The sequence below is a fragment of the Amphiprion ocellaris genome, chromosome 6 (genome assembly GCF_022539595.1).
Source record: "Amphiprion ocellaris isolate individual 3 ecotype Okinawa chromosome 6, ASM2253959v1, whole genome shotgun sequence".
NCBI classification, from domain to species: Eukaryota; Metazoa; Chordata; class Actinopteri; family Pomacentridae; genus Amphiprion; species Amphiprion ocellaris.
This window is the reverse complement of record NC_072771.1, coordinates 7,982,424-8,001,339: the sequence shown is the minus strand read 5'-3', so window position 1 is coordinate 8,001,339 and position 18,916 is coordinate 7,982,424. Positions and strand designations below refer to the sequence as shown.

Below are 18,916 nucleotides of genomic sequence, written 5' to 3'. Positions count from 1 at the left end.
TTCAGAAGCCAGATTGACCAGGATACCATTCCTGACTGCAGTGTGTGAGTGATGAGTGGGTGACACAAATAACAGTAGGTCATGCATGTAAAAGGATGGCACTGTCCTACAGGATTACAGGAACCTCATCCATAGTGGTTTGAGCCTCATACTTTCACCTCCTAAGGCGGCTGGGATTTCACCCCCCACCCCTCTTCCCTTCTGTTTCAGGAGCCCGTCCTCACATACCAAATCCCCCCCTGCTCTTAAATATCACCTGCTTTCTGCTCCTTTAATCACCACAATAGGCATTCCTTCATGCAGTTTACAGCAGTCTGTCATGCACAGGTATTAGAGGGGGGGAATCTTTCAAAACAAAAGTGAAGCAATCCATGCAAGCTGTAACTGCAACCACATCTTAGGAACGCTGGACGAGAGAAAAACTTCACTTCAAACACGCGTGACACTCGTGCATGAGCAGACCAAGAAAAGTATTCATATCTAGCTGTGACATAAACAGTTGGCTCAACCACTCATGCATGTTTCAGCTTAAGGATAATTAAGGTTTCATATGGTTTGTATCGTATTTTTGTAGTTTTGTACAATAATGATAAGAATTACTTCTTTCTCACTACTTTCTCAGCGCAGTTTTACGTGGCTGTGAGTGGCACAATTATTACAATCCATCACAGTTTACAGACCGACTTAATGCTTCCCTGCTTCTACTGCCAGTTAATACAGCTGTGAGCAGACAGTTTCCTTCTGAGGATGTTACACACATTTATTACCAGCATTTTTGGGCTTCTCCATCCAGGTACCAAATACAAGCAGAATAAAACCAAAAGAGTCGCATCAAATGTGTTTGATGTTGCAGTTTAGCTGTAAAAGAACAAAATGTCCAGGAGCTAACAAACACATTAAATGAATTTTATTTTTGATTTTGTATTTCTTGTCCATGTTTACTAGCGTGCAGTCTTCTGCTTGCTTTCCTTTTCTGGCTCTTTGCTATATGTGTTTGTGCCAGACAGAAAAACAAAAGTAAAAACAAACAAAAGGAATTCTGAGCTTCGGAGGTCACTAGTGGTCAGACCTCCACAGGAGATGCCTTTAATTTCAAATTGAAACCTTTTTTTGCTTTTTTTTCCAAGTTACAGATTTTTAAAAATGACGGCTCTTGTTTGCAGGTTGCTGCAGTGAGATTTCCTGAATCAGGCAGAAATTGGGCTAATTGTCAAAGCATGTGAGGGACAAGTAAGACTCAGAAACATGCAGATCCATCAGATCTCTGTGAATCTACTTAGAGAACTTCAACTACACATTATGAAGATCTCTACACCAAGCAAGCAGATGGTTTGGTCCATCCTCCTGCCCCAACATCACCACTGACCTGTGTGTTTGCACTCACTAACATAAAGCGTTATACTTATGTAGTCAGCTCTTTGGAAGACATAAAACCCAAGCTGAAGAATCCTTTGACAGTGCAGTCGGATCTTCTGAATTTGATATCAAGAGACATCAAGAGTCTGAGTGTATAGACTTACTCCTGTCTCATTAAAATGTTTTAAACTTCTGCTGTGTTAACATACAAAAATCTTTATAATGATTCAACATGCTGTATCTGTTGTAATAATGTCACTGTTTCCAACTAATACTGTGATAAGAACAATTTTAGGCCTCTATTTCAGATAGGAATCAATAATACAACTACAAAGATATATGACTCAAGTTGTAGTAAACTGAAATCTGAAATTACTAGCCCTATTGTATGCATTTACCCTCATCTCCAACAATAATCTCATCGTAGTTTACAGTGTGTTTGTCAGCTAGTCATATGCACCCTAAGATGTGCTGCATTCACATTGTTTAGAGAAAACCCTAAATGACTCCATCACCTCAGTTGACAGAGAAGGTCACTTCAAAGCGGAGACCCAGTCACAGGGGCAATAGAAGCCTGGGACCGACAAATGCACCAGTTGTAAAACTTAACAAGGTGTGAATGCCCTCTGTGTGCCCCGGCTCTCCAGCATGCAGGGGAAGCTTGCGGAGGTTCTCAGGACCTGTGGTACGCCGCAAAAAACGTTGATTCAGACTAGCTGTTGCCTTTACAATCTGAATGAACTACATCTGACCGTGAGCAGAGAGAGTGTGCACCCCAGCTAAGACAGAGCTACCAGCCATGCAGTCCAGTTCACGTTTGGAGTCACAGTTTAAATCCATTACGTGATCAGGTGGTTGGTTGGACCACTGAGTCTGGATACTTCTGACTTCTGTGCATTTCAGAATTATGTTCACGACCTCTTCACCTCAGTGCCATTTGTGTCACCCCCACAAGTTCTGTTCAGGCGATCACCCCCACCCCCAAACACTACCAACCACAGAGAACACCCCCCACTACAAGCTGCTGCGTCTTTTACAGTTCGGTACACACACAGACACACGTGATCAAAGCGACAGTCGAGCATTGATTTTCCTCCATTTAGTTTTGTGTTGATAAAAGAGAACAACACAGTGCCGCTTGACATAAATGACTCACAAGTTCACTGAATAGAGTTTAGGTTTTTCTAAAGCTTATCAAGTGATTATTGAATGTTGGATAAAAATGAAAGTATCTTGAATGTGTAATATTGTTGCTGTGTGACTGGATTCTGGATTTCCTGTCTTCTAGAACCCAGGTGGTCTGGGTGGGCAGATGCATTTCCAGCCCCTGCACCCTGAACACCGGAGACCTCCAGGGGTGTGACCTCAGCTCTTCTCCCTGTACACCATGACTGTGTGGATACAAACAACTCCAACATTACTATGAAATTTACAGATGACACAGTTGTACCAAGGAGCTGATTGTGGACTTCGGGAAAAGCCAGCAGAGGAATTACAGGCCACTGAGGATTAACGGATCACCTGTGGAGAGGGTGTGCAGCTTTAAGTACCGGGAGCGTATATCTGTGAGGATCCATCATGGTCCAAACACACAGACAATCAGGTGAAGAAGGCGAGGCAGAGCTTTCATCACCTCGGACAGCTGAGGAAATTCAGAGTCTCTCTGAAGGTCCTGAAGACATTTTTTGGATTGGGAACATCACCCAGTGGTACGGGAACAGCAGTGCCCGTGACCGGAGAGCCCTGCAGAGGGTGCTGAGGTCAGCAGAGTGTACCACGGGTATAGCACTCGCCATCATCAAAGACATTTACACCAGCCGGAGCGTGGTCAGGACAAACAAGACCATGGAGAAGCCCCACCACCCCACCAATGGACTGTCTGAGTGGCTACGCTGTGGCCAGGGCTTCCACAACATCAAGGCGACCATGATAGAGCTTCTCTCCTCATGCTGTCAGGACTGTGAACTCTGACTTCAGGCCAAAGTCGAAATCATAGAGCCTCATCTGTCATTTACAGAAAACTGGGTCATGTAAATAGGTAACACATACACATGCACACACACACACACACACACACACGCAAACAAGCCCCAACGCTTTATGATGTGACTTCTTCTATTTTTCTACTGTTTCATTCTTTATAATGTCTTCTCCTTGTTATTGCACAGCCTTCACAAACATTCACTTTGCATTTCATGCATGGCACAAAAAAAACCTCTTGAATCTCTTGTATGCACATACACCTCACTGATTAGACACATCATTAAAACTACCAACCTGTGGGGCCTCTGGGGGCGTTCTGTGGTGTCTAGCAACGAAACGCTGGCTGAGGATCTGTTGGTTCCTGTGGGGTACAGGATGAGGCTCCCATGGATCTTGCTTGTGCTTTTGCGTCCCTTGGATGCTGAATCGGATGGGGATCTGGAGTGCACCAATCCACACAAGTGTCAGGACCCAGAGTTTCCCGGAAGACAGCTGCATTGTAATGAGATGATCAGATTTTTTTTTAATGAAGATAACAGGAAATGAATGATAAATCCAGTGTAGACATTGTTCATGTGGTAAATGACTATTGTAGCTGGAAACAGCTGATTTTTAATGGAATATCTCCATAGGGGTACAGAGGAACATTTCCAGCAACCATCACTCCTGTGTTCTAATGCTACATTGTGTTAGCTAATGGTGTTGAAAGGCTAATTGATGATTAGAAAACCTTTGTGCAGTTATGTTAGCACATGAATAAAAGTGTGAGTTTTTATGGAAAACATGAAATTGTCTGGGTGACCCCAAACTTTTGAACAGTAGTGTGTATGTGTTACTGTGTAATGGTTCATTCTTCTCCACAGTGGGTTCTGCTTACTAGGTAAATGCATCAACAGTTGTGATATCTGCGATTTGCTGTTGAAGAAAACTACATATAAATATGTATGTATAAATACAGGGTTATTCAAAAAGAATGAACTGATTTCAACTCCAGCCAAGTCACAACTATTCTACCCACAATCCACTTTTATTTCCTGTCTTTCAAGTGTTCAATGTGGACACCACCTGCTTTTCCTTGTTAAAATACTGAGTAATGAATGAATAGCCCTGTATTGAAACTGCCTTTCAGAAATTGCAGTGTAGCACCCTCTGCTGGAAATGTAGAGTGAAGGCCATAACATGTCAGATACAGTCAAAACAAAAACTGAAAATTCAAAGATCACTCTGTAAAGCAATTTCTAAATAACCGATTGTTCACGGGAGCCCAATGGCTTCAGACTGTGAAACTGTGAAATGGAGGAAGTCTGGAACTATGTTAGCATGAGGGTCCTGGTCAGGAGGGTGAAGCACATGAGGAAATGATTCTTGGCCTGATGGGACAAAAACTGAACTTATCATGCGTGCGACCAGAGCACGGTAACAGCACAGTCCAATGCACATAGAGAATCTGTGGACAGACCTGAACGTGGCACTTCACAGGTACTTTCCATCCAATCCAACAACGACTGAATGAGTCTGCCAAAAGAATGGGATAATCTGCCCAACTTTAGGTGTGCAATGAAACTTACCCCAGATGACTCCAGGCTGTAACTGCTGCCACAGGGCGTTCTACTCAATAATAAAGAAGAGTCTGAATTACTTTTGTCAATAGAGGTTTTTTAAAATATATTTTTGCTGTGCATTCTGGTGCAGTGATTAGCTCTGTCACTGGATAGCACAAAGGTTCTCAGTATGAATCTGCTTTCAGCTGGGGCCTCCCTGTATGGATTCTTGATGTTCTTCCTCGGCCTGTGTGGGCTTCCTTTCCCACAGTTCAAAGACATGAATGGAAGGCTAGCAGATGATTCTTAACTGGCTGTGGGTGCATGGCTGGCCATCTCTCTGCATCCCTCTTGCTAAATGTGAGTTGGTAAAGGTCCAGTGACCTGCAACCATGTGCAGGATGAAGTGGCTCAAGTGTCTAATGGATGGTTAGATGTTTTCACTTTATCATTCTGGGTTATATCAAATTGCAGATCAATATAATGTTGTTCTGAGTGATGACCTTTAACCTATGATAAAGCATTTCTATCCTGATAGTGCTGTCTTCCAGGATGACAACGCCCCCATCAGGACACAAGTGGTCACTGAATGGTTTGATAAAAAGGACTTTGATCACCACACCTCAACCCAGATGAACGCCTATGGAAGATCTGGAATCAGTATGCTGGACAGTGTCTCCACCACCTTCATCACAACACCAAAAGAGGAAGTGTATTTTGGTAGAATGGTGTTCATCCCTCCTTTAGAGTCCAGAGACTTGGAGAATCAAAGTCAAGCTACAGTGGAGTTGTTTTGGTGAGATGTGGCAGCTCATTATACTTTATGTTGGATTTTATTTTTGGGTCATTCCAGAACCGGAGGACATTTCCAAATTTTTGAAAAATAAACTCTCTTCTTTTCCAATTTTCTGCTCCATATTGATCAATAATAGGAAATAAACTATCAAAGTTTTGATTAGCTCAGTGTCATGTGATTCACTGTTTTCTTCTTCTACCAGATAAAAGGTTATGCTGACATGTTGTGGGACACGTTCCATGCATAATAATTATTATTTAAAATATTATGTTGATTTAAAAAAAAAATTCCCACAATTACAAGAGACATCAATGAAAAAAATAAAACCAAAAACAGGAGATTTAAATTTAATTTTAACTGTTTTAATTGAATTGATTCAATTTGGTCATCAGGGGGGTGGGACAAGAGAAAAATGGCATTTTAGGGGGAACTCCTGATTTATTTGGTATTTTTAAATAACATTTTCAAACACTCTCTTCCCCTAGTTCTTTTTTTTTTTTTTTTTTAAAGATTCAGTCTCAGGACACAAACATTTACACAAGAACTGCATGTTTTAGTATTTCATACATGGATTATTTGAAATTTGGAGGTGGGATGTAAAATGTCCTCCCGTTCTGGAATGACCCTTAGCTGTGACACTAATTTGTATATATGTGTGTGTTTGTATGAGATTAAATGAAGAGGCTGAAGTCAGTCTGACACTGTAAATCCATATGGACTTTTAGAGTGACTTTTAGTGTCCTCTAAGACTCCCGCTTAATCACTTCATGCATTGCTGTGCTTGTCTGACTCTGCTTGGACTGACTGAAGATGATGGCGTGCGTCCACCAGCATGTGTCTGGGTGTGTGTGGGCAGCAGTGATAGGAAGCGGTTCATCTCGTCATGCAAACGAAACGTCAGCAGCTCAGACCAAACCCACAGCGGTCAGCTACTTAATGCGCGCTCTGCGGTGCGCAATGCCAAGCGGGTTTTTACGCACGATCTGCAGGCATGGCTGTCCAGTGCTCCCAGTACATCCCCGCCGTGGTGCTGCTGGTTCTGGCGATAGTCGGGATTCTGCTTGTGGTCCTTCCGACCGAAGAGATGAAACAGCCTCCTCAAAACATGGTAATTACTGACTGATCATCTCAACTGGCGCGAACAAAAGGATAACTGAGTGTGAATAAATATGACATTATTATTATTATTATTATTATTATTATTATTATTATTATTATTATTATTATTGTTGTTGTTGTTGTTGTTGTTGTTGTTGTTGTTATAAGGGTAGGTATACTCTTCCAAGCACTGCTATATTATATATTTTTACTTATATTTTGTTATTCTTGATAAAAAGCGGTTTAGAATTTACACACACACCTACATAAATTGTCCTGATATGTCGTATTTGCACTAGGATGTTACTGTTTGTGTTTTTTCTCTTCATTCTATTTTTTATTCTTATCTTACTTCTTCGTTCTACGTGTGTGTGCGTGCGTGTGTGTGTGTGTGTGTGTGTGCGTGCGTGTGTGTGTGTGTGTGTGTATACATATATATCTGTAATGTCTTTTTTTTCATTGTTGCACTGTCTGCTCTAAGGGCCTTTTTAATTGTCTCCTGAGGACAAATAAAATTTCTGAATCTGGAAAAATTTACCTTAAAAAAAAAAAAAAAAAAACTAAAAACTTTTGTAGCTTGCTTTTCTTCCACTAAAGAATGTGAAGATGTTTTGAGCAAGTGATAAAATGATCCCACCTCAGGCCCACCGGATGTTTTCTACCTGACACATTTGTTAACACAAGATAGTGGAAGAGGGAAGGCTCCTTTGTTGGAGTTCATGTTTTGACGGAGTCTTCCTGAACTTGTGTTTTGGTCCTTTGGCTTGGGATAGTGGATGACTTTGGGTGACTGAGTTTCTTAGGCGTCTCCTGTTACAAAAAAGGTGCATTGGTTGGATGTTTTCAGGTTCAGGAGTGTGTTATGTGTTTTGTGGTGGCCACAGGGGTCATGGGACGTATAGTTTTCTATTATTATTATTATTATTATTGCTATATTTCAACATATTCTGTTGTATTAGCGTCTATAAGCTACACGTTCATTGGGAGAGTAGAAGATAAAGATGGTGTTGTGAAATTTGTCTTTTTTTCTTGCACTGAATTTATATTTCATTGAAACCTTCTTTTGCAACATAATTAATAGTTGCACAGAAGAAGACTAACATTTCACTTGCACCCATGCTCATACATGTGCACTTTGCCATATCCAGAAGTCGCAAGTTCTGTCTCTGAAACCGGTGTTTTGTAACTTGTGCACAGTTGTACAGTAGAAGTTCCCCTGAGGTGTCATTTGTGGTTCAACAAGTCCTTCCATTCAAATTGCATTTTAATTTGCAGCCTAATTATTTTCAAGCAGTCCCTAAATGATAAGTGCTAAATGGTAGGGTTTACATACTCTATATCACTCCATGCATGCAGACAAAAAATGCATTGAAATTCGCAGTAGCTGCTGTGAGATGTGTGATGGAAGAGTGACCTGTACATAATGAAATGCTTACAGTTTGTCCGAAACCCGCTCAGTCATTGTCTGTGTGTCAGCTGGATGTCCATTATGAAACATGCAGTTCTTAGTGCAACGGCTGACACGCAACCTCAAAGGCTGGGCAGGGCTTTGCAGAACGATGTGATACAGAGTAAATACGAAGTGCGAGATAAAAGAAGCGGTTTGTGTGTTTTATATGACACTCTTTCTGAGGTCTTTGCTCATGTGCTCTTCCCTTTGTTCATCTGACAGACTCTCTAAAGAGTCATTTCAAAAGAGTGCACAAAAGGAAGACAAAGTAAACGCTGAGTTAAAAAGGCACACAGAATCTATATTGTTGTCAGTTTCATGAGAGAAATTTGATTCAGTCACAAAAAGCAACAGTCAGCATGTGCTGCCAACTTGTCATGGGAAAAATATGATTTACAGGAACTTTAAGCTTCATCTTCATCTTCATTTACCACATCTGAGTGATAACTAAATGGAATGAACTTACACAAGTTAGACAACAAAGAGCGGTTTTAACTGCCACATCAAACAGGTTAGTGAATAAAATGTTCACAGGAAAGAACATTTCAATTTTCTATATTTGCAGAAGCAAAGCAACTTATTGGGAGCAACAAAGGCTCCTGCAGAATTTTTTCAAAGAGATGATCAGAGGGAGTCTCTGAAAACTTTGGGGTGCCTCACAAAAAAAAGCAAAAAACAAACTATACATGCATTCCAGGAATGTTATGTTGTTGTAGAATAGATAATGAAAAATGATGTCAAAATAAGAGCTAAGTAGCTTAGTTTCTTACTTTAAAGTTAACGTTGTTGTTGTCTGATATGCATAGACTGACATACGTACAGTTAATATGTTGGTGATTTAGGTGACCGCCATTCACAACAACCCAGGAGAAGAGATGCTGCTTAGTATTTGAGGGGAAACTTCCGCCCATGAGCATGAAATCCTTAGTTTATTCATGATTTCAACACTGAAAAACTCTGTCCATGTCTTATTACAAATTACATCATTACAGCAACTTGAGGTTCAATCAACGTGTTTTCATAGTGACTCAGCTACCTGTTACCTGTTGGATGTTACAGTTCTATATACCTGTACAAACTTTAACATCAAAATTTCAATGAATGAATTTCACCAATCAGATCCTAGGGTAGCCTCAGGGGTGGCCAGTCAGATCTGAGTGGTGGTCATGCCCCCCACACCACCCCACCTGAAGATACCACTGGTTCACAACTGTCAGTGTGAGTGTCTGCAAGGGAGTTTATAGCTCTGGGACCATATCTGTGACATAAAATGCTCTCTCTTTTTCAGTATGGAATCGTCCTGGATGCAGGCTCATCCCACACCTCCGTGTACATTTACAAATGGCCGGCTGACAAGCAGAATGACACGGGTATCGTTACCCAGCACGATGAGTGTCACGTAAAAGGTGAGCTTTAACACTGTTTGAGACAATGCTGATCACAGGAACTCTGCATCAGCATCTTAAATAAGGTTTAATTGGTATATAGTCATGGACATAGGTTTGCATTGTGGCCAAATAGCTCCATTTTGGTTCCATCTGACCACAGAACTTTCCTACAGAAGGCCTTTTTTGTGCATGTGAACAGCAGCAAATTTCAGTCAAGCTTTTAGGTGCTGTTTCTAAAGGAAGTCCTTCCTTCTTGCATGGCAGCCTCTCAGTTCATCCTGATGTAAAACATGCTGGACTGTAGACACTTGCATCTGTGTTTCAGCACCTTCTAATTAACTGCAGACCTGCTTTTGATTCTTAGATGACTCTTGACCGTCCTGGCCAATTGTCTCTAAGCAACAGGTGACATTTGCATATTATTCCTGATCGTGGGAGTGATGCAACTGTATCATGCACTTTATACTTTACAGATGATTCTGGGATCTAAAGCATCTATCAAATGGCTCCAAATGACTTTCCTGACTTGTTCAAGTCAATGATTTGCTTCTACAGATCTGTACTCAGCTCCTTAGCCTTTTCCACTGTAATGTTTGTGGCTGAGCCCTGAGAGAAGCAGCTGTAGTCAACTGAAATCACTCACAAGAGACAAGAAGCCATGCCACTAAGAGAATTTGATGAGAAAGCTCAGAACAATCCTGAAGCACTGGGATATTTAAACTAGTTACACAGCCTTGAGGTGGGAACAGCATGCCAACACTAAAACTCTGATGATGCCAGTCTCTATTGCAGCAAAAGGTCAGTTTAGCCAAATCCATGAAGAAATTCTCTTTTATTAATTAATTTGTGTTGATTGTAGCAATGACAAACAAGCATTTACAAATCTGAAAGAAATGTTTCTTACATCCGTGTTAAGTAAAACTATTTACAGGAATGTCACCAGAACTTGGCGGAAAACTTCAGCAATTTGCCTGAACATTTAACCCCAGTCCTGGTGCCGTGCTCACTTTCATTCACTTTCACTTCCACCATGTGCCCTAGTCAAAATGAAACACTGCAAGTTTTGTGCAAGATTTTTGCTCCTAAGTGGTTCACTTCCTTACCAGCTAGTTTGTCAGACACCTTAGTCATCACCAGATGTTCTCCTTTTTTCATGAGTTTGTTTTCAGAGTTTCCCCGGCAACTCCAGGCAGTCTTTATCACAGTGGGTCATTCATCATTAAAGACAAGGAAGTCCAGTTTTTGAGGTCAAGCTGAGCGGAAGTACTTGTTCTGTCTGTCCAGGTGGAGGGATATCCAGCTATGCAGGCATTCGTGGTGGTGCAGCAAAGAGTCTAGAGGCCTGCCTGGAACAAGCTGTGAAGGTCATCCCCAAATCCAGGCACCACCAAACTCCACTCTGCCTGGGAGCTACTGCAGGCATGAGGCTCCTGAAGTTAGTCGAGGTTTCCCTCAGCAGAGGATATTATACTAATAATAATACCATAGCATGCAACTAATCACTTATACATGTGTGCATTACAATGTGATCTTGGTTTAATATTGTTTCATCTACCTCTTACCACACTTTAATAGCATAGTCAATGGCACGGAGTCCCAGCGGATACTGAAGGAAGTGGAGAACAAACTGAAATCCTACCCTTTCCAGTTCAAAGAGGCCGTCATCCTGAGCGGGCAGGCGGAGGGGGCGTATGGATGGGTCACAGTCAACTACTTACTTGAAAACTTTGTCAAGGTGAGCTCTGACTTTTTTCTGTTTTTGAACACAGTCCCATTCTGAGGAAACAAATCTAATCTAAAGCACTTTAGCTCTGCTACAGCCAGCACCCTGTACGCTGGACATGTAATTTTCTATCTGTTATCTAACGGTAGAAAAATCCAAACAGGCTGATGGACAGTAAACCATGAGGGTCACAACAAAGGTGATGACATTTCTGCTTTTTTGGTGAGAAAACAGTAGAGTGGTGTATCCTGACTCATCAAGCCATGATGCAAACTGGTGAAGGCTTCTAGGTTTTACAATGCAAGTATGGAGCAGCTGAAACAGAATGAGGATCTGGGAACAGCTGAGTGACTATATCTTTAAACACAAACTTTAAACACCACTATGACTGTTTTATAGCCATTTTTCATTATTAATTTTTATTATATTCATGTTTTAAAATGTCTGTATCCTCTCAATGATTTGTCATTTTCTTTTATGGAGTTTTCCTGTATTTTATTGATCTATTTTGGAACTGCCATTAAAATATATTGCTTTAAATAATACTTTTGTACCTTTTCTCTCTTTAGTGTCCCTTAAAATCCAAATTGTTTTGCATTATACATATGTTATTTTATCTGTATATTTTATTATCAGCCTCTGAGTCACATGTCAAGCTCTTTGAAATGCTAACTCTAATCAGTACAATTTGAGCTATGAACAAAGTTTGATGTATTCATGCACATGAAGATGCCACTGTTTAATGGGCTCCTAAAGGTGCAGATAATTTAATGCACATCATACAGGTGAGTTGTTTTAAAAGGAGACAGTGGATCACCCAGTGCTTATGGCTGTTATGGTCAAACACGGTTCAGTGTTCAGTGAATTTTCTCTGTTGTCCTTCAACAGTTTTCATGTCTTGACATGTTCTGTATTGATGTCCAGTTCGGTTTTGTGGGACAATGGCTGAATCCAGGCAGAGAGACAATTGGAGCTTTGGATTTGGGTGGAGCCTCCACTCAGATTACCTTTGAGACCTCTGAAAAGGTGGAGAATGAGAGTAACGTGATGGAGCTGAAGCTTTATGGACAAATCTACAGATTATACACGCAGAGCTTCCTGTGCTACGGACAAGACCAGTTTCTGAGGAAACTGCTGGCTCATCTGATCAAGGTACTGTTGAAAAGTGTAAAAACTATGAGTGTTGCTGGAAAACATCCAGATTTTTTTGAATCTGTCCAACTGATTCTATATCTTCTGGACTCCCTCAGAGTTCAGAAGGTAAGATCAGACAAATATCAGACTCCTGGGCATCATTGAATTTCATTGTTCCGGTGCAGTTCATTTGCAGAAAGGATGCTTGAACATAAGTTGCACCAACTATTAAAAAGGATAAGTATTACATTTTTGGAAATAGGTTTATAGTTGCTTTCTTGCTGAGAGTTAGATGAAATATTCAGTATTCTGATATTCATAGTGTGGACGTTAATCTGGAGGCTTTTAGTGTCATTTACTAGAGAACAGCAGGAAACATCTTGACTTGTCCTGTCCAAGGTAAAGAGTTAGCAAGGTATAGTCAGCTTCAAGTTTTCAGTGTCAAATATGTGGTTGTCTTTTATCCTGCTAGGTCACCATGGTAACTGAGGCTGCAGAGCTAACCTGGTTCAGAACAAGTTATGTTCAGAGTTTTACATTTAAATCGGCTGGAAGAAGCTTCTCCCTTTAACCAAATTAGATTCTTAGCTGAGGGAACATGGGAACACAACCTGTTACCAGGGTGATCCAGCAGGTTAAAAGAGAGCCACCTTTGTGACACTGAACACTGACTTTAGGCTCAACAGACCTCAGAGCTCCACATATCTGACTTTGTAGTACAGCCTCTGGTTTGACCCCCACGTAAAGCCTGAGATACAACAACAAATATTTACATAACTCCAGCTGTATATGCACAGTGGACGCAGAATCATGAGGGTTTGCTGTGTTAGTCTATGTAGGGTATGTTGTTGATGGGATGTTAGATACAAGAAGACTGCTTCTCAAGGATAACATTGAGAGGGCAGAAAAATCTTTAGTCAATCAGCATTTATCTTCTACAAGTTTAATAAATCCATGTCAACACCTGCACAGCAGTTTTGATTTTTTCTGAAGTACCTGCCCCAGATTAGGTTCCTTTATTCTCAAAAAACAAGGACAGATCTTGTGGGTAGAGCACAGATAAAAACCACCCTAACATGGGTCACATGTGCCTGAAATGGTCTAAATAGGAACTCTAGGAACTCAGTGCTCCTGACCATGAAACAGCAGAAAACAGCAATTCTACAAGTGCAGGTTTAACAAACAGGATCTGAAATGTAAATTGCTCAACGCTGGAGTGGCTCGTAGATTGTACTGACTGGCAGAGACCAGCTAGCTGCTTCCCAGTGTCTACACTATCATCCAAAAGTTTGGGGTCACCCAGGCAATTTCATGTTTTCCATGAAAACTTACACTTTATTCATATGCTAGCATAATTGCAAAAGGGTTTTCTAATCATCAGTGAGCCTTTCAACACCATTAGCTAACACAATGTAGCATTAGAACACAGGAGTGATGGTTGCTGGAAATGTTCCTCTGTACCCCTATGGAGATATTCCATTAAAAATCAGCTGTTTCCAGCTACAATAGTCATTTACCACATTAACAATGTCTACACTGGATTTGTGATTCATTTAATGTCATCTTCATTGAAAAAAAGTTGCTTTTCTTTCAAAAGTAAGGACATTTCTAAGTGATCCCAAACTTTTGAATGGTAGCTGTCAATCTGAGCTAAGCTAACCAGCTGGCTGTCATTTTTTTTTTAGTTTGCAGACCTAAGAGAGATATCAGTGTTCAATCTTCAGTCTTCTAACTGTCTTCCCAAAATGTCAAACCCTTCCTCATAAAAATGAACTGAACCTGAATAGACTGAGAAATCATTTGTACTTGGATTATTAGTTTTGGTTCTAAGCTGAAGCTAAAGTCGGTCTGTATTGAATCTAATTTGCCACAATGTGATCAAGTGTCTTAAATATCAAACACAAGAATTTGAGAGAGAACAAATCTTCCTTGAAGCAAAATGTCAACACAAAAGTTTGATCTATGAGACAGAAGAAGAGGAAACTTTAAGCAAAGGGGGACCTACTATCACAAAAGAAAAATATATTTTTTAAAAATGTTATAGGTTTTAGTGTGGAGATGGCATTTTTTGTTTACTTTTTGCTTGAATGAGTGTTATTTCTCCTAAGTTCCTATTTTCATTCAGTGGCATGAATCCATAAATACTTTCCCAAAATTCCATAAATATTTTATATATTTTATTTTTTTTCAGCAAAGAAATGATCAAGTATACCTTTTCATTCAGGTCTCATTTGTTTAAGTGGGTTCTCTTCATCTGTTTTAGGACTTAAAATCTGGTGTGTATTATTAATGCAGAAATTTAGAAAATTCAAAAGGCCTCACAAACTTTCAAGTGGCTCTGTAGCATTCAAAATGATTGTTGAATTCAAGCATCCCAGTAAACCACGACAGTGTGCTAGTGAGCCGATGTAAACAACAAAAAACTTCAAACTAAGTTCAGTGATTCATTGACTATTTACTGCTTTCCTACCATGACATGCTACAATGTCTTCTGTAAATAAACGATTTGATGTTGTATGTTGCATTTCCTCCAATATTTACCAGAAGAATGCTTAACGTTTAGCAATTTTGTCTTTTTCAGACTCAAGGTGTAAAGCCTCAGGTGTTCCACCCCTGCTATCCACAACAGTTCAACGTGTCTGTTAGGCTGGGACAGGATGTCTTTGATTCCGTGTGTACTAAGGACTACAGACCAGCCCAGTTTGACCCTCATATGACTGTAACAGTGGTGGGCACAGGAGATTACAGAAGCTGCCTGGACAGTGTAATGCAGATGTTCTCGTTTGGTAGCTGCCCGTACTCCAAGTGCTCCTTTGATGGAGTCTTCCAGCCCAGCCTGAGAGGAAGCTTCATGGTGAGAGATTTAGATACATGTAGCAAGAACCAAGTTTAAAGCAAAGTAGGGCTGCACAATACTGGGAAAAAAGCTTTAAAAAATGGCTCTTTATTGTGAAGACTAGAGTTATATGATTTGGTTAAAATGAATATCACAATTATTATCATCAATATTTCAATCATGATTACTCACTGATTTTAAGGACAAAACTTTTTGCTTTCACGTCCATGCTGGTCGAGATCCCTGTTAATGCACAAATCTGCCTCAGAATAAACTAATATAGAGTTTTTCTTCACATGAATTCAGATGATCTCCTAGAGACAAAATATAAACAAGAAAAGCATTCAGAGAGCGCAGTATCTCAGCCAGGGCTGTTCAGTCTTTGGATCATTGATGACGGATGAAATCTTTAATAAAAAATGACCTTGCTCAGAGCACAGGCGTGTGTTATGCATGTGTACGTTATGTACGGATTCCGAATCGGGTGATGTAAACATGTAGCGGGCGGCGGGAATTGATGGGACTCAGAAACACCCCCACAATTTAATCAGTTGTTCCTTATATCATTTCTGACGGATAAGTCCTGATAAGTCCTCAGCGGTGGATTTGTAGTAGGATCACAATCATGTGATCATCAGCAGGCAGCTGACGTAGCATTCACTTATTGCCATAGTTACAGTGATGCTGTGCTTCTATCTCGCAATGATACAGAAATCTTTAACAAATCCATGGATCCAGACTATAAGCCGCATCTCTGCCAGAGTCTAATCAATTGGTCCTTGTGTCATTTCTGACCTTCCCTGAAAACTTCATCCAAATCCCAAAACAGACAAACTTACATCGATCGTCACATAACTCCGCTGTGTTCCTTAGTAATAAAACTGCGCCCCCAAAACGTCCTACTTGCGAAACCCCTGCTTATAATTCATTGATGATGCCTAAACTCCTCACATGTAGGCAGCATTAGATACTGGCCAGGTATCTGTGCACAGAGAAGCCTGTAGTTTCCACTTACTGCAGCAGCTCAGACAGATGTTACATCAAACAGAGTGAAATAAGGCATTCTAATATTAGATTTTCCTGAAACCAAGTGATTCAATCTATATGGGCTGTTTTCTGTTAACAGCATTATAAAAAGTGAAAATCAGGACTGTGACTAAAGTTCTTTTGAGTTTGCAGCTCTACAACTGATAACACATTTCTTTTTTTGCACCCAAATCTTCCTTTTCAGTGTATCTCCCCTGTTTCCTGTTAATTTTGCTTTGCACAAGTGGAACCTGCATACCAACAAAACCTTGGTCTTGTGAATGAAGTTTTAAAAAAATGTAACTGTATGTATCTAGGAAACCCTGAATCTGACTAAATTGCATCGGACATATGTCTCCTTTTGATTTGTTATGGAAAACAAAAACTGTGGAAGTATCACGCAGCAAAAAAAAAAGTTACATTATGTCCATTCATTGATTATCTATACACCGTTTAATCCTCATTAGGATTGTGGGGAGCTGGAGTCTATCCCAGCAGGTAACAGTCTATCACAGGGCTACATATAGAGATGATCACACTCACATTCACACCTACAGACAATTTAGAATTACCAGTTAACCTCAGCATGTTTTTAGACTGTGGGAGGAGAGCGGAGAAACCACAGGGAGAACATGCAAACTCCATGCAGAAAGATCCTGGGGAGCATTATGGCTATTACATTATGTGTTTGAGTTAATTTACCTTTACATCTCACCTCCTGCTATGTAACTATTGTGTATGCACACATTTTAATGTCAAAGCTGAAACGACATGTTGTGCAGCTCTAAAACAAACAGTGCAGAACTCAAGAAGTCATTTGAAGCCTCTTTAATAAGAGGTAAACAACTTCAACAACAAAAAAAAGTGAAGTCCAGTTGCCTTCTACTAAAGTTCTTAAGATCATTATGACCTGGAGGACTGAGGATCTACACAGATGTCATGTTTTTCATTCCATTGCTTTGTGTCCTGTGACTTCTTGTTCAAATGAATTTCAGTCTTTCTGCTCAGCTTCCATTTATTGCAGTGTTCCCTCTTCTCTACAGGCTTTCTCTGCTTTCTACTTCACTCACAGCTACATAACCCGCCTCACCAGCAAAACCATCACATCTCCTGATGAAATGGCGGAGGCAGTGCAGCTCATCTGCAACATGACCATGGATGAGGTAGTCCCCAGTAGCTCCTAAAAAATAAAGATCCTCCAAAACGCCCATGTTTAAATCCAACAAATAAGGCAGTAAGCCTAAGCCAGCTCATTTGCTACTAAATATTCTTCACAGACAAGATGGAAATCATAAAGGACTGAATAAGATAATAAAATCTTTAACCCACTGTATTTCTTCTTACAGATGGTGGAAAAGGCAAAGCAGCCAGAGAGATACATGAAGAATGTCTGTGCCGTCTCCAATTTTGTCCAGGTCCTCTTAATACAGGGCTACCATTTTGATGAAGTTTCCCTTCGTTCCATCTCTTTTCAGAAAAAGGTAATAAACACAACATTTGTGTGCAAACTACCAACATTGCTGACACCAGCACTGTCTGCTGCACTGAAATGAGGACGGTTGTCAGCGATGTGCTCAGGCTTCACTGGGCTTCCTCTTGTGCTCCTGCAGGCAGGAGGAGCATCTGTAGGCTGGGCTCTGGGATACATGCTGAGTCTGAGCAATTTAGTGCCAGCAGAGAGTCTTGGACTGATGAAGGCTCTGCCTTCAGGACCCTGGGCTGGCATCCTCTTCCTCTTCGTCGCCCTTCTAGTCATCGGGCTGGGATACCTACTGATGATCTACAGAAACACAAGAACTAAAGAAGACATGGTGTAAGAGCGAGGGTGACACACGTTCTAGGCCAGTTCATATTCTCTAAGTATAGCCATCTAAAAGTCTCAACAAATTGCAAGACCATTTTAAGATTTATTTTTTTTTACTGTTTTTTATTTCAGTTCATGTGACTGTGTGTAGGTGAAATCATAGCAAAACATGTCCTCTGTAGTTGTCTTTGCAAATTCCCAGCCCTTCAGCCTGTTTAATAAAATGAAAGAATAAGCCATAGTTTTCGGTAAATGTTCTGGATTTATTATGTAAGACTACATCCACTTGCAACAACCACATTGTAGAATCATTTCCTATGTTTTTTTTCCTGGTGACAGAAACAGAACACGTGTTTTAGAAGACACTCAAGGCAACGTTAGCGGTTACAGTTTCCTACAACTTATGACAGAATTATTTACATTCCAATGACATTTAAGTCTCATGTACCTCCTGATAGGGTATAATTACAACATTTTAGTGGCAGATGATTTTTCTGAGCTTTAAGTTGATTTTATTCTAGCTTTATTCACTTGGTGCTTATGACAAAATACAATTCTGCTGTCAAATTGCATCCATAATTTTGTAGCACTGACTACTCAACCTGAGAGTCACTTTAAACTACCAAACAACAATAAAATAATTTTTAAAAATGGTGCTATTCTGTTTGTATTATTTATAAACACATTTAAGTATCATCCATCCACACTAATAGGCTTAATGAGTGACACTCTCCAGTTCACAATTTTACAATATTTGTAACAGACCATGACATAGAAACTA

General features: G+C 40.3%; 1 protein-coding gene across 1 annotated transcript; it reads left to right on the top strand.

The window, feature by feature from the left end:
- Positions 1 to 6,623: 6,623 nt before the first annotated feature.
- Positions 6,624 to 18,791, top strand: LOC111566507 (ectonucleoside triphosphate diphosphohydrolase 2-like). Its single transcript, XM_055011127.1, has 9 exons — positions 6,624 to 6,784; positions 9,513 to 9,630; positions 10,897 to 11,047; positions 11,188 to 11,347; positions 12,260 to 12,487; positions 15,051 to 15,323; positions 17,375 to 17,494; positions 17,678 to 17,812; positions 17,942 to 18,791. Exons 1-9 carry the CDS (start codon positions 6,668 to 6,670, stop codon positions 18,146 to 18,148), a joined length of 1,509 nt encoding a protein of 502 aa, XP_054867102.1. The 5' UTR covers positions 6,624 to 6,667; the 3' UTR covers positions 18,149 to 18,791.
- Positions 18,792 to 18,916: the final 125 nt, after the last annotated feature.